We start from the raw sequence: 16,528 nt of genomic DNA, 5'->3' as shown, positions 1-16,528 counted from the left end.
AACAGAATATAAGCATTACATTTTTCTAAAAATATTTTCTTTAAATAAAATCAGTGTGTTGGAATGTTTCATTAAACTCTAGATAACAGATGATTTTTCTTATTGCGATGAGTTGGAAGACTGTAAAAAAAAAAAAAAAGTTGTTTATTCCATTCCTTACTGAGTTGCTAATATGCTTATAATATGCTTACTAGATCTAGGTCTTGAATATGAATTGTATTTTATTTCAAGACTTTGTATAAGAGAAAAATTTGAAATGTCTTAATGCCTTTTTATTATATTCATGCAGATATTTTTACTTGGAAAAAAAAGATCATGTTACTTTCTATGGCATCTTCTATCCCTAGGCATGTCATTACTCTGTCAGTAATGAGGAATTTCAAATGTAGTCAAAAGCAAATTTTTTGAAACTAAATTTGAATTACAGCACCAAATATTTTTTTTTAAATCTAGTCTATTCACAGATCTGTGGTAGAGACGCAAATTTATGAAGTAGTATATTTTCCCTCATCCTGTAAAATATATAGACTCTGCTTAACATGCACTGAGACTAGAAACCAAGTTTATCTTGATTGGGCCTCTAATACTGTGCATCTAAAATGGCTGAAGCTTGTAAAGCAGTTCAGCTAGTTTAGATGTTTTATGACCTTGCTTAGTTATCCAGAAGCTTTCCTGTGCTTTGTAGGCATTGAAAGATAGTAAGGAATCATAGAATAACTTAATCATAGAATAGTTTGCCTGTTATTTATGAAAGACTTCAGCAAATACGTGAGCAAATGCTCACAGACAAGTAAAACAATGAACTCTTCTATTTTATACTCATTTTTGTATTCTGACTTTCTCAGCATCTGGGAAGACTAGCACGTATTGTAAGAATAATTTTATACCTACAAATATTAATTAAAAAAATCTTAACAACTTTTAAAGTTTACAGAACATGAAAACTTTTTTTTTTTCCTGCCAGAGCCAACAGTTGTGCCAACCACATCAGCTAGAGTGGAGCCCCAGGTCGTGAGTTCTGCTTCCAGTAACAGTTCTAGTACGTCTACCTCAGAGCAGGCCTCTGATGCAGCTCCAAACGTCTCCACCAGCCAGCCCTCTGCAGCACCAGAGACAACTTCTAGTCTTCCCAATAGCAGCACTGCTGGTACTTCGGCTGGAGGTACAGAATAAGAGAGCTTTCTAAATTGGTTTATTACATGCCAGTACAAGGGCAGTAGAGGAGGATAAACAGGTAATAGTGAAAAGTTAAGAGTGACTGTGAAAAGCAGAGAGGAAAAGAATCTGAAAAAGATGATTGATTTCACAGAATCACACAGTGTCGGGAATTGGAAGGGACCTTGAAAGATCATCTAGTCCGGTCCTGCTGTCGGAGCAGAAACACCTAGATTGGGTGACACAGGAACGTGTCCAGGCAGGTTTTGAATGTCTCCAGAGAAGGAGACCCTCAACCTCTCTGGGCAGCCCGTTCCAGTGTTACGTTACCCTCACTGTGAAGAAGTCCTTTCTCATATTTATGTGGAACCACTTATATTCCAGTTTGCACACACTGCCCCTTGTCCTGTCATTGGATGTCACTGAGAAGAGCCTGGCTCCATTCTCCTGACACACACCCTTCGCATATTTATAAGCAGTAATGAGGTCACCCTTCAGTCTCCTCCAAGCTAAAGACATCCAGCTTCCTCAGCCTTTCTCATTAGGGAGATGCTCTCCTCCCTTAATCCTCTTTGTGGGTGCAGTTCCTTATCCTTCTTGAATTGAGGGGCCCGGAACTGGACACGATATTTCAGATGTGGTCTAACCAGAGCAGTGTAGAGGGGGTGGAGAACCTCTCTCGACCTACTGACCGACCACACTGCTTCTAATACACCCCAGGATGCCATTGGCCTTCTTGGCCACAAGGGTACAGTGCTGGCTCATGGTCATCCTGCTCTCCACCAGGACCCCCCAGGTCGCTTTCCTTTACACTGCTCTCCAACATGTCAGTCCCCAACCTATACTGGTCTTTATTCTAGCTTCTTTTGTTTTAGTCTAGCTCTATTTTCCAATCAGTTAATTATTTAATACCGAAGTGCAGTTTTTTCAGATATTGTTTTTTGGTGATCAGCTTTACTAATTTCTTCAATCTTGACTTTTTTTAATTTCAAGATGATACAAGAAGAACTGCATCTAATACGACACTGGAAACTGGCCCTCCAGCCATGCCAAGGTTACCATCCTGCTGCCCTCAGCATTCTCCATGTGGAGGATCTTCACAGAATCATCATGCGTTGGGGCATCCACATACAAGCTGCTTTCAGCAGCATGGCCACCACTTTCAACACCACCACCATCACCACCACAACCCTCACCCAGCAGTTCCCTTGTCTCCTTCATTCAGTGACTCCAACTGCCCTGTTGAACGGCCTCCTCCAGTGCCTGCACCTTGTGGAGCAAGCAGCAGTTCTGGCACCAGTTACCATGATCAGGCATGTTTCATTTTTATGACTCTTTCTTTGTGATTCCAAGTTATTTATGTATGAAAGACTAGAATAGGATGCTGAATTGTAGGTTATTTTCATGTTCTGTAGCAGATATTTTAGAAGGGACCTAAAGGAAAAATTGAGTTATACTGTATGGGCACAAAAGGAAATTTAACAGTAAGTCATAACCCAATAAGTAATCATTGGCAACTGATGTTCTCCTGATGACTGTAAGATGATATTATTTTATTTTGCTATTTAAGTAGAACAACCATAAATACTTCACGATATACTGTACAGATTGTAGTAGTTCTGTAAATAGCTGTGCTGCTTTAGAATTGAATGTTTCTTCCCTTAATATTCTGTTCATGAAAGGAAAAATTGTCTTCTAAAATCATTTTATTTTTAAGACTTTAACTAAAATCACAACTCTAAAACAGAGTGGTTACAAATCTTAAGAACAATTAATGTGGAAATGTAATTTACAATGTGTAGAACTATCAATCTGTTCTATGTTTTTAAGTGTAACGTATTAGGCACAACTAAAAATGCTAAAGCTTGTTGTTTGCCTGCAAATATTTTGATGCGTGGTAGCTCTCACGTACGTCAATTCATCTGTCATAGTGTTCTTTGTCTCAGTCTCATTTGTCAGGTTCAAGAATTTAGAAATAACCATATCTAAAGAATGTTCCGGAATCAAGTCTTAAAACTTAAAAAGCTGGATTCCAATTGCTTGAGATCGTATTTATTCCTATTTTTAGCATGTTATACTTGAGGATAACTTTGTTTTCAGTATCTGAAGAATTGCTTGAAAAAAAGATAATTTGTTTATGCAGCAGGCATTGCCAGTAGACTTAAGCAGCAATGGTATAAGAAGTCATGGAAGTGGTGCTTTTCATGGAACATCTGCTTTTGACCCCTGCTGTCCTGGTTCTTCATCTCGAACTGCAATTTATGGGCATCAGACTGGTGCTGGCCCAAGCCAATCACTAACAATAGATGGATATGGATCAAGTATGGTTGCACAGCCACAGCCCCAACCTCCTCCTCAGGCATCGCTTTCTTCCTGTCGGCATTATATGCATTCTCCTTGTAAGTACTGGCAGTATGGGGGGAAGAGGAAAAATAATCTTCCCCAACAACATAATAAAAGTTTTACTACTTTCTTGCTCTGATCTTAAAACTGAGTTAAGCTTATATAGACCAAATAGAACCAACGAAAAGTTAAAATATTTTCTTGTGGAAGTAAGTTTTTGAGTGGCAGGTCTTTTTAATATTCAGACTTCAAAAAATGTATTTCCTATGAAAATAATTATTTGTGTTTTAGTAATGTTTTTTTCTTTCCTTCCCCTAGTCCTCAGTGAGTTCTGCTTGAGCAGACTCGATCAACTCTCATGATTTCTTTTGTTTTATTGTGTTTACAGAATATTGGGTTGAGGGGAAAAAGCAGAATAGTTTTTAAAATAAAGTAAAATTCCTTGCTGTACATGACCTTTTAAGCATTTATCACAGGTAGATTTTTTTTTTTGCCAACATTAGCAAGCAAAGTAGTAGTATTTGAAAGTGCGGATTTATAGGATATATCACTGAAATCACATATTCTCATGCTGCTATTGTTTATGTTGGTGTAACAATGTTGAAGCACTTGTGTGAAGATACTGTTTTTACAGATTTAGCACAGAAACTGCTTTTGACAGGATTAAAAGTTGCTGATTTTTTCATTGCAGATGCTTCTTTGACCAGACCTCTTCACCATCAAGCTTCTGCATGTCCTCATTCTCATGGAAATCCTCCTCCTCAGCCACAACCTCCACCTCAAGTAGATTATGTTATTCCTCATCCAGTGCATCCCTTCCATCCTTCAATCTCCTCTCATGCATCTTCTCATCCTGTTCCACCTCCACCACCAACTCATCCTTTAGCCAATGCAGCTGCTCCGATTCCCCAGCATCTTCCAGCAGCACACCAGGCTATATCCCATCACATCCCTGCAACAGCTCCGCCAGCGCAGAGGCTTCATGCTCATGAAGTGATCCAGAGGATGGAGGTCCAGAGAAGAAGAATGATGCAACACCCAACGTATGTCACACATGTACTCAGAACAATAACTAAACATATAATTCATTTCTCTCAGGTTTGTAAAATACTGCATGTGAATCTCAAATTGTAATTGCATGGCTAGGAACTGTTAGTATTAAACCATGGTAAGAAGTGCCTTTACACGTACCATTGTGGTTGAGTGCGCATTAAGACTGAACTTGTTCTGTTACTTCTCTCAGTAACGTCTACAGGTGAGGAAGGAGGCCAAATGAATGGGGGGCACAGAAGTGAAGCAAAGCTTATGTTTCTCTTGCCCATTAGTTATCCTCCAGATAGCTAGCTGGAATTCTTTTTTATAGCTGAACAGCCTAGAAAGTACATCATAAGCTCCTTCCGAATACATTCCTTGGAATTGTCTTCTGCTTTTTTGATACTGTTAAAATCGTTTTTACATAACTAGTACTTTAAAATAAAATTAACTTTTAAGAGATGGTTTATCAGGTTTACTAAAGATTTAATCTTAAATACCTACCTACCTTTACTTGCACCTTTATGTCTTTAGAAGAGACTGAATAATGCTTATGAGAATGTGACCAGTGTTGATTTGTAGCTTTGGTGATACCATTCAGGAGATATTACTGTTGATAAACTAGATCTATGCTGCTAGTATCAACAGCAGCTGGGTCGGTATGGGCTTGTATAATAACTTTTTACTTTTCTAGTTCTGTAGATGTGCCAAATGTCTAATCTCCTCTGTCCAAAAGCTTAAGGTGGGACTGAATCAGAATGCAGTCCACTGCTCTTAATAAAATTCACATCTCTTGGCTGTTATGAAGGCAGTTCTTATTACTTGAGCTATGATGAGAATGCATTTCAAGGGAAATGTCCTCCGACTGGTGTATCTATTTTTCCCCTAATGATTTTTGCTGTTACAGTTTTACTAGAAACAGACTAAGATGCAGTTCTGTAGCATTGCCACAAATGAGTCTTAGTCTTGACATGGCCACCATGTGCATATACATTTGGATTACATTCCTATTCTGCAGTTTGAAATTAGGATTAAATGCTCTGCCAGTCTTTTGTGATCATGTCTACCAGGTGAAGACCAGATCACAGTGGGTAACATGGTGCACCCAGTGTGTTGGGTGGTACATCCCAGTGTATTGCCGTATATGAAACATGGCCAATTTCACATTTGAGTATTAAGTCAGCTTCTGACTTCAGATATAAACTGAAATTAACAGTTTGAGGAATGTTCTGTGTATTTTATTTAATATCAATTTATCCAAGTAATTCAGGCTGTAACATTGAATAAAATCTTGCTGACTCACCACTAACAAGTATGTTAAATTAATTGTTCTTGTTTTTTGTTGTTTAGACGTGCTCATGAACGACCTCCTCCGCATCCTCACAGAATGCATCCAAATTATGGTCATGGACATCACATTCATGTGCCTCAGACAATGTCTTCCCATCCTCGACAAGCTCCAGAGAGATCTGCCTGGTTAGTAATCAGATACAGTTTCAGTTCTTTGGGATTTAGGACGACAGACATGCTGTTAAATGCTGGCTGTGACTTTAGAAAGTGCTGTGTGCACCTGTAATTTAAAATTCATTAGACCTTGATATGGCTTTGAAATATTGCTTACAGCACTCAGTATGTTAAATGTTTCTAGAGCTTTATATACATTGCTTTTTAAATGGAATTGGGTGTCACTGGTGGTAGGTAGTTTTTTCAATAATTGATTTTAAAATAAGTAAAATGTTGCTGAATACAACTATTGTATTTCTTTTCATTGTAAAATAGGATTTGGATTTGAGTCACAAGCTAATCTACTGCCTCTCATCTGTATCCAAGCTTATTTAAAATTGCATCATGCTCAGTATGAAGGTTAGATTTAAGTTCTGCTGTATATTAACTGGAAAAAAAGTACTTTTGCACTATTATGGAAGAAGTGCATGAGTGATGACTTCTGTTGTCACAGCAAATGAATTGCAGAAAAGGCTCCATGCTTATACTGATCAGCACCATAAATTTTTATTGTCTCTATTGATTTATCATACTGAGTTTTTTTATATCTGATTTTAAACCTGGTTTTAGTTACTTAACTGTGCTACAGTAGCTATGCTGTAGTTTAATACTGTCCAAAGTAAGGGAATCGTTTTGGAGGCAAGATATATGTCTACTATAATGCCACTTTTGTTCATGTGACAGGGAACTGGGAATTGAAGCTGGTGTGACTGCGGCTACTTACCCTCCAGGGCCCTTGCATCCTCACTTGGCCCACTACCATGCACCTCCTCGACTTCATCACTTGCAAATAGGGGCTCTTCCTCTAATGGTAAGGAGACGGCATGTGAAAAATTACGATCATTGGTCATCATAATTATTTTGTCAGGAAAATTATTTTAAGAGTTACTGTATTTATTAAGACATGTATATATTGATGTTAGTGATTCAACTGAAGAAGAAAACAATCTGAAGTTTTTACATTGCTCCTAGATATGGAGCTAGAAGAACAGGTTTATGTCTAATAAGTGAAAACAGTTCAGGACACTAACATTTCTAACTTCAGCTCTTGTTAAATGAAACATTTGAACTAAATTGTCACATGCATTACACTGCATTGACCCTCTGCATCTGATTTTTTTAAATTTTTTTGTGTTCTTTTAATGAGTTTTATGTTGTTAAAGGTACCAACTTTCCACCCAGTGCATAAGAGTTGGCACTGGTGCTTTATTTCATTTGAAGGTTCGTATATGCATCTCAAATTCTGTCTAGAGATTTGGTTGGTTTTGAATAATAATTGGTGTTCATCAACCTTATTCCATATGACAAAGTAGTACAGTTTTGTTGCATGACGGGTTACAAGCAAAATGAATTGTGAGGGTGAACTAGACCCACATACCAATTGTGGCTTTGACAGAGTATTACCTTTGAAAGAATATATGTATGTTTATGTAAAAGACTCTTAATTTTCTTTAATGAAAATTCATGAGGACAAAAATGTAGAAAAACTGAGTATGTTTAGTTTTTCAGTGTGGTATTCTTTGTGGCTAACCTATGTTATTTCACCCTCTCTAAATTAGATTACCTAATTAAAGCTGTGGGCTCATTTATAGACAGATGCTAAACTTTTAATTTACAATCAACTTGCAAGACTTGTCTATCCAGAACTTCTGTTAGAGGCCAGGACTGACATCTAGGTATATTTATAACCAGTACTTTGATTGCTGTCTTTTTGTACTCTGCTTTTACACTGCATACTCCTTGCAGCTTAACTAACATAATAATCCTCAAGTACTTCCCTAATACCTGTAGAGTTCGTAATTCACTGATGCATAGCTTTTATACTTACCATAGACCTTCTAGAGCACTCCTAAAATTCAGTGTTTTTGTGTAGTCCGTAAAATTCCAGTTGTTTAATGTTTACTTCCTGTGCATCACTGATACAGATTATGATTTTTCTGCATTCTTCTGTTTGTTTTTTTTTCATGCGGCCAAAAAAATGTCTGTCTCTTTCATGTCTATGTCATGTAGTGTTCTGTAACAGATAACATCAATTGCTGTAGATTCACGGTGAGAAAAGGCCCTTCTAGTAGTTAAGTGAACTGTGATTGCTTTAGGAGGCAGCAAGTTAAACATATGCCTATTTCATCTCACCTTCTGTCAGGGATAATAAGTCAATTATTGTGTGTATTTCCACCGTTCCTCTGAAACTTCTGGAAACTTGAGAGTTCATCGCATCCTCATGTTAATGTATTGAGAAGCTTTTGCTGTATTTTAACTTTCATAGAGGTGTGCCTACAACTAAAATGTTACACAAGTGAGTAGTTCAGACCCCCCCATTTATATTCTTGTTGGCAACAGAATGGAAGAATGCTATGATAGATGGTACTTAGAAACATTTGCTGAATGTTTGATAGAATACTTCTGAGAGTCTTGCCAAATGGCTGTGTTTACTAAATCATATGTCAGATGAAGTAGGATTCTTCAACTCTACAAATACTTCTGCATGCATTTTAGTAGGGGTATCTAATTCTCATAAGTCATGAATGAATCTCTGGATCACGTGGGATTGGAAGTTGTTTTTATTTTGGGGTTTTGTACGTGTTTTACTGACATGTTTTGTGGTATGTAGACATTAGTAAGCAGTACTTCCTTCAATGTTTGGGATCTGTTTGGAACTCTGCTGCAAACAGATGGAGTGTTAGGCTTTCAAGTTGGGTTCTATCGTGTATTCACAATAAACACTAGAAGAATATAAAGGCAGGCTAGAGCATTACTAGCAGTTGTATGTAGAATGAGTTCAAAGCATTACACATGCCTTCTGATGGTTCTGCCCTTCTATAGCAATAATGAAAGCCAAAGATTTCTTCAGTTAAGTGTATGTGGAGATTTATCAGCAAAAATAATTTAACTGAGTATAAAGCAAATACTGTAATGTTTTTCATGTAATAAAAAAAAAAAAGACAACCCACAACACTAATTGGATATCAACCGAAAGTGCCATTTTGCTTTTAATAAAAAGCAACAGATTAGAATGCTGCTGTCACCAGGGTCTTTTCATTGTAATTGTAGAAATTGGGGCAGGGAAGGGCTGCTGAATGGTACTTAGATTTACTCTGCTCAGACTGGCTGAAGTTATGAGGAGTGCTTTCTTCTGTAAGTACAAACTGTACCGAGTAATTATGTATAAATCTCATTAATTGTGTTCTTGGTGAAGGTGTCAACAACTGTTGATATTCTAGTCTTTATTAAAAAGAAAAAAAAAAGTCCTTCAAAGTAATTAATGCAGTAGCTCAGCTAAAAAAAAGTCATCTGAGTTAAATCCACTTTCCAAGAGTAGTGCCTTGAAGGCAGTCTCTTTTTTTTTTCTCATAGTGTTTTGTAGCTGAGAGGTTTGCTCTATCAAATAGTGTTATTGTGCTCTTTGTGTCTGTTGTAGTTTCCATGGAAATAAATAGGAGGTACTGCTTTCAGAGCAAAGCCCTTGTTTCTTTCCCCTTTCATTTTCACCTCTCACTGACTACTGCAGACATACAGTATCGCAGACTTATGATGAACCTGACTGTTCCACACACACAAAAAAAAAACAAACAACAAACTTGCTGTGAATTACCAGAATGGTCAAGGCTGGAACTTGATGTAGCTATTGTAGCTTAAGGTGAACCATAGATCGAAAATAGCCTGGAGTATCTGCAACAAACTTAACTGTGTTTTTCAAATAAGAAGAATGGAACTTTGTATGACAGCTGCTACTTTTTTTCCTAATATAAACCTGAATTAATCTTCTTCAGTTTTTTTGCATGGGCTGTTGAGGAGCATTCGTTTTATGTTCCCCTTGGGCACAGAGAGTTAGGTCTTTAGCTGTGCAACATGTATTAAATGTTCTTTCCCACAATGTTTCTATGAAAACTGTAACTTCTCTGTGTTTTAATTCAGCTTAATCAACTTCTTTTTGAATGTATCCAAGTAGCTAACTGGATAACTGTATTCTAATTTGATTTTAAAAGATTGAAAGTCATCTGTAATGCCAGCCATTGAATGAAAGGCTGGAAATAGGCAAGGTAAATAGTACAATACAATGTGAAAATCTCTCTACTGACAGTGGGAACTGAAAGGCAGAAGAATCCTGTAAATATGGGAGGAGTTGAAAGCAGGATAGCAAGGAAGGCTATCTTTCTTGTAGGCTATTTCTGCTTCAGAATATTTAGGTTGTAAATAGTTCAGACTTGACCTTGAATTTTCAAGTTAAAGCAATTTTATGTTGGTGGGAGGAAATGTTGATAGCAAGTGCAAAGCTAGAAACATACGATATTTGTTCTGCAGGAAAGTTTGCCAAAAGCTTTGACTGAACTTTGCAGATTCAGAGTCTTCTGCCTAAAGCACGGATTGTAATTTGTATGCAAAAGCACAGATACAAGCACTTAGCACAGACTGCTATTAGTTTTAAGTCTTTCATTCTTAAGTTTACTTTCAAAACTTAATGAAAGTGCACTTCCATTTGTGCTTAACTTTCATGAAGCTGTTTCAAGAAAGCAGAAATGTTCACTTTTGCATCTGAAGCCTAATGGTAACTGTTATATGGGTAGTGAAGGCATAGTTATTAGTGTGAATGTGTATTGTGTCCCACCCAGCGCTTCTGCTAATTCAGTTGTCTGTTGCAGTATGCACTCTGAGAAATTCTCACTCAGTTTGGTGGTGTTAAAATTAACATGACTGGATTTCTCAAAGAGTCTCTAGCAGCAGAATTCCTCCCAGCTGGGAGACCTGAGTAGGTACATAGCGCTGCAGTTGGTAAGCTCTGACCTTTGAGGCAATCCGAACTGTAACTATCGCATGTGCTGGAGAAACCAAGGCCTCTGTACAGTATGTTCAGCTTTGTAAAAATTATTCCAGCCAGGATCTCTCAGCCCACTGATTCAATCTAACGTATGAAGTTCTACTGATTCAATCTAACGTATGAAGTTCTACTGATTCAATCTAACGTATGAAGTTCTACTTATTGTCATTAAGTGTTTCTGCTAGGAACCAGAAACAGAGTGATGGTGGAGGTAGGTTGGGACTGGCTCACTTCCTGCCCCAAGCAGCTGATGGTTTGTTTACACAGTTCAGTAGGGTTAGTGAAGATTGCCATATTGTGCTACATCACTGCAATCTGAAACACCTTGCACTTTGCAGTGCCTCTAACGATGCTGTATCTGTGTGTAAAATACTTTTTTTTTCTTCTAACAAACTGTTTTCAAATCCTGGTACATCACGAAAACAAGGAGTGAAAAACAATCTCGGGACATGGATTAGTTTTTTGGAGGGATTTTCTTTTCTCAAAGTGGAGGAAGCTTATTTACAGTGTACTTACAGATAGTTACAATCTGCAATTGATGCCAAGCAGGGGTGAGCCTAGTAAAAAATAAATTAAAAAGACAGCTGGAGTTGTAGTGTGGATGAGTGAACAAGTTCTTTAAATGCTTTTTCTGTAGATAGAAGACTAAGTATTATGTGCTGAAGTGGATAATGGATCATAAATGACTGCTAATCTGAGAGAGATTTCTTACAGTGTAGTTTTTACAAATGGTTGTATTAATGCAGTCTCCCAAATTCAAAGGAAAGTTTACAGTTTATGTTGTCAAACAGTAAGACCTATGTAACAGACCTTATATTTGCATAAGATGTTTAGGTATGCAGATGAATATAGAGCTCTTGTGATGTAAAATTCTGTATTTGCAGAATCCTGTCTGAACTGCTTCTCATGGTCCTCATACCTGTGCATTCTATTTATTTAAGGAAATTCTTTTACATACATACATGCAAAGGAAATTCTACTGATCATTTTTATTTTTTAAATCTTTTTATTAAAAATTGCCCCTGGTAAGTTTCTGATAAAATGTCAGCATCGTTACTCGTTTGTAACGTGAGGGCCAAAATGGAAAGAAGAAGCCTTGCTGTGTAGGTGGTCCTTGTTATTTCGAGTACCTTTCTGCTTTTCTCTATGAAAAGTAATAGTGTTTGAATTGCCCCTAGGGTTTATTGCTAAATGCCAGTATTTTGTTCACTATTTTTGTATTTCTAAATATGCAAGAAAGTCAGCAGATGCTTGAATGTAGTATATATAGAAAAGCCTATGACTATAGATTATCAGATTTATGTAGTTTTCAGGTGTTACTTTTATCTGCCTATAAATTTGAAGTGTCTAAAAATGTTTGGTTGTCTAGGGTAAGGTAAGGAGACTGGCTGTTTTCCAAGGGGGAATGTTAGCCTTGTTTCTTCCGTGGTATCAAAAACTTAGATTAGAGAATCTGTAGCAAGTATTTCTGATAACTTCATGCATAGTTTTTAGGGTGTTTGTTTACAAATACAGGTAGATATTTATGGTGTGTGTATACAAAGCAGGTAGAGATTTTCCAAGCTGGCAAGTGAGGCCAAGAAATACGTAAGGCAGATATGGACAGTTTACAGTAGAGGATCGAGTCTCACTTCTGTTTTGTTTCTGGTTGTATTCAGAGAGCTCGGAGTGATGCGATGTTATGCTGTTGGTTGAAATTGTATGCTCAAGCTGAGGAGTAAAATGAGTGATTCAATAAAAGCAAAAGGATCTTAAATTTTACAAAGTGAACAGTAAAATTCTGGAACTGTTCTGAATAGGTTTAACTTAACATGTGCTGTTTGAATAGGTACCAGACATGGCGGGCTACCCTCACATCCGTTACATTTCATCGGGATTGGATGGAACATCATTCAGAGGCCCTTTCAGGGGCAATTTTGAGGTTTGTAATAGAACAAAACTAGATATATGCCAAAATGTGTCATGATGGAATACGGGGAGGGTGTGTGGTAGTGCTAGTTCTATATGTAGATCTAAAAGAATAAAGAAAATACTTTAATTAAAAGAATGACCTCACTATCATGGACTAGGAACAGATGCCAAAAGCATCTTGAAAAATCAGTCGACAAAAGATGTCCTGGTCAGCGTAGGTTTAGGTGGTTATGAACTGACTGTACACCTTGGTCTCCTCCCTCCTCATCCTGCTAAAGACTCACATAATATGTTGGTAAAAAGTACTGGTGTCACTGAATAACTGTGCCAAAGTCCTCCTAGTGAGGGTGAAACTTTGCAACTCTGACAGTTCTGTCTTTTTTTTTTTATGTAGTGCAGGAGATTAATCTGTGTTTTTTTTTTGTTTGTTTGTTTTTGGTGTTTTTTTCTGTTTTAAAAAGTATCAGATGCAGAGAGTTAATGAGCTAGTCCACTGAAAACATCTTCAGTGACATGTCATGCTTCTAGTAAACTCATTGCTGGAGAAAAAGAAATAAGTTACTGTATTTCAGCTTAAGCAACTTTTTTCCCCCCACTTTAAGCTTTAATGACTGTTAGACTGGTGTGGTTTGGTTGTGTTTTCCTTACTTGACACACAAGTACATGTAAACATACTCATAAATGTTCCTAGCAGACAAATAGTTTTTGATTTTTTTCACTATTATAAAGTGTTTCCCTGTGACTTAAAATACTAGGAGTATTGGGTGGGGTTTTTTTTTGTTGTATTTTTAATGGAAACCCATCACTTTTCCTCTACAACATACCCTTTTTTTTTTTTTTGGCCTGTATTTGAATAATTAGGACATGGAGAGTTGTCTACCAATCCTGCAAATTAGTTAGAATAAAAATAGTGTTTATTCAAAGCATTAGAAATATCAGTTCTTACACTGTTTATTCCTTTAACTTTTTAGGAGCTGATTCACTTGGAGGAACGATTAGGCAATGTAAATCGTGGAGCGACACAGGGAACTATAGAAAGATGCACATATCCACATAAATACAAAAAGGTGAGGATTTCTCAAACTGGGCTGTGGTATTTTCTCAAGAAGGAGTTAACACATGTTTAGATCTGCAGGAATGTCAACTTCAAAGAGCGCATGTTTCCTTTATCTTGCAATGTCAGGGATTGTAAGCAAAATGTGCAATGCCACTTCTTTCAAGGAAATCAAAAGTGCAATTCCAAATGAAGAACTGCTGTAGCATGTTAAATAATGTATTGGCATTGATACTGTTTCTAAAATACAAACAGGTCAAAGCATAGCATGTTGGGGATTTTTTTGTTTTTAAGTTATGGCTTGTGTGTGCAGATTTTACCTTAAAATAAGAATGATGAGGAGTGTCATTGTTTTCCGTGAGTATTCTATATCATGACATCATGCAAAAGAACTGATGAAATGGGGGCAGCTGCGAAGGAAGAACTACAATTTCCAAAATGCTCCAGTCCTTTCCACGTGGTTTCTGGGAGGATGACAAAGTGATGTAGTGATGTAAGGGCATCCCTTTATCCTCTGCCCCACCAAGCCTTATAGCACTGTTAGGAGACATTTCCTTTCCAGTTAGATTTATTACTCTCAATTCCTTTTATATTGCATTATATCATATTCTTTTTACCATTCCTTGTAAATAGTTTCTCAGTCTCCTTCTCACTTCTCCACTGGCTTCCCATGGGAAAAGGGGTGGAGGTGGGGAGTAGGCCCTGCTGTGCTGGGAAAAAAAAAAATAGTCAACCTGCAACAGAAATAGGCACCAACACAGGGCACTGACAGTGACTGAGACAACAATTCTTCATTGCCATAAAACTTAAGCTCACTGGTGGGGACATGCATCTGGTGCTTGTATACAGTGTAGCACAATTTAAGCATTAAAAATTGCACTCCAGAGGGTGTTAATGATTTGACTTCCTCCACAGATTCCCAGGGAATCTGTTAATAGGACAAGAGATGTTTAAACAGGTTTTCAATTTTTCCTCCTCCCAGGTTTTCCTTTTTTTTCCCCTTGAAATTTTTTGCATGCTTCTGGAATGTCCAAAATGGCATAATCATATTGTTATGTTTCCTGAATGTGCTTCTCATTAATATCATGTGGGGATCTGCCCCAGAGTTGAATAATATTGAGTGGGAGGGAGTGTGGAGGAATGTGGGAGAAAACTTAGAGAAGTGGGCACCTCTGGTGTCATGGAGGTGCACTCCAAAACACCTGCTTTACCCTGAGAGTTCAGTCAGTTATACAAGAGAGGAATATTGCAGCCCCAGCAGATATAAGGAAGCACAAATTATTTGAGGCCTGGCTTACACCTGCTGAGCCTTGTTCAGTACTGTTGAAGAGGGCATCTCTGAACCTGCAGTAGGCTCAATCAGATAACAGCCTGTGTCAATTGCCCCTGTAGAAGGAAGAAAGTGGCTGTGAAGGTCATCTTGCTTAGAGGAAAGAAACAACAAAGAAAGAGGAAGGAGAGATAGAGGAGGAAGGGTGGAGAGGCTGTCAGAAAAAAAAACATGACAAGGAGTAATGGTGTTCTTCAGAAACTGAAAGCTAGGAGTGGGAAAATCTCTTCTTTGAGAGATAAAGGGGGAAAATGGAAAACAAGCTATGTCCTGTAAGCTCAGTGGGCCCAAAAGTTTAAATGTGTAACTTCCATCAGATTGATAGCCAAATTCATACCCAGTAGTTTGCTTGGGATCCTTCAAAGCTCTGATCATTTTTCTTTAGCAACTTAAACCTACTGTACAGAGTAAGCTGCTCTTCTCCTCCAGTCAGTATAATACTCCTTTCATTTGTCAGGTGATACAACTTTACTGTGCTATTCACACTGTGCATTTTACATTGAAAATTGTATTTGGTAGAATACCTCAAGCAGTGAGGGGGATAGGGAAATAAGAGTGGTAAATGTAGATTGAGGGTGGAGAAAGGAACAGCTGAAGCTTTCAGGACGGCTTCTTCGATACTCAGAATAAGTATTTAAGAGTAGAAGTGTGCATTCTCTCCTAAATGCATCTGTTTGGGTAAGAAAGGAAATAGTGGGTTTGAATTTTGCTTTTTCCTGCATGTCGCAGTAGTGGCATTCAGATGCCATCTTCAGCCACAGAAATTAATAACTTGTCCAGTAGTTACTAATACTCTTGTGAGCAATGAAATAACTACTGGTTGTAGCTTAATTGTCAACAGGCTTTAATGATACCTTGTCAAGTACAGTCAGGTTGTATTTTAACTTGACTTGTAATAAACTGTTCGTGACATCTTCCATCTTGGCTACCTTAACCTTCCCTGTGATCACATTAGAAAGACTGTCAAATTTTTAATCTGATACAGAATTCTTGCAGCTTACAGTCTCTCAATTGGAGATTATTACACCACAATACTGAATCCCATCCACATTTATGTAGTGTTCTTTCGCACGCAATAGTGATTTTAAAATATTATGTTTGAAAGGATATTTTTTCCCTCCTTATGAATGAAATGAAGATACTTACACATAAGCAACAAACAAAAGGACTGATTGCAACAATATTAAATATATTAACAGTCCAGTCACAAGAATTAATTAAAACTGAAATATGCAGTGATTTTGCTCCAAGCACTAGTTCCTGATTCAATTTGCTTCATATGCATTTGAATGAGTAATAACTAAAATTTAAAATAATTTATGAAATATTTAAAAATAAGCATATTTTGAACATGTACTAAAAGCAGATTTTACTCAGTTTGTCA

At 37.3% G+C, this 16,528-nt stretch overlaps 2 protein-coding genes across 18 annotated transcripts in view; both read left to right on the top strand.

Annotated features, from left to right (window-relative positions):
• MPHOSPH10 (M-phase phosphoprotein 10) overlaps window positions 1–16,528 on the top strand; it is a 1,076,704-nt gene that overhangs the window by 22,456 nt on the left and 1,037,720 nt on the right. The gene's annotated exons all lie outside the window — the stretch shown is intronic.
• RNF111 (ring finger protein 111) overlaps window positions 1–16,528 on the top strand; it is a 49,744-nt gene that overhangs the window by 29,515 nt on the left and 3,701 nt on the right. For 10 of the 17 annotated variants that reach the window (NM_001199751.2, XM_040706180.2, XM_015278754.4 and 7 more), the window contains exons 5-12: window positions 965–1,162; window positions 2,149–2,468; window positions 3,299–3,554; window positions 4,190–4,541; window positions 5,881–6,006; window positions 6,718–6,844; window positions 12,678–12,770; window positions 13,732–13,827. In NM_001199751.2, the coding sequence (NP_001186680.2) occupies window positions 965–1,162; window positions 2,149–2,468; window positions 3,299–3,554; window positions 4,190–4,541; window positions 5,881–6,006; window positions 6,718–6,844; window positions 12,678–12,770; window positions 13,732–13,827 (1,568 nt within the window). The remainder of the gene's footprint in view (window positions 1–964; window positions 1,163–2,148; window positions 2,469–3,298; window positions 3,555–4,189; window positions 4,542–5,880; window positions 6,007–6,717; window positions 6,845–12,677; window positions 12,771–13,731; window positions 13,828–16,528) is intronic. The other 7 variants (XM_040706182.2, XM_040706178.2, XM_015278752.4 and 4 more) reach the window with 2 other exon arrangements.

This window comes from Gallus gallus, chromosome 10 (genome assembly GCF_016699485.2).
Source record: "Gallus gallus isolate bGalGal1 chromosome 10, bGalGal1.mat.broiler.GRCg7b, whole genome shotgun sequence".
Classification (NCBI taxonomy): Eukaryota; Metazoa; Chordata; class Aves; order Galliformes; family Phasianidae; genus Gallus; species Gallus gallus.
The sequence above is the reverse complement of the archived record's forward strand: the minus strand, read 5'-3'. Positions and strand labels throughout refer to the sequence as shown.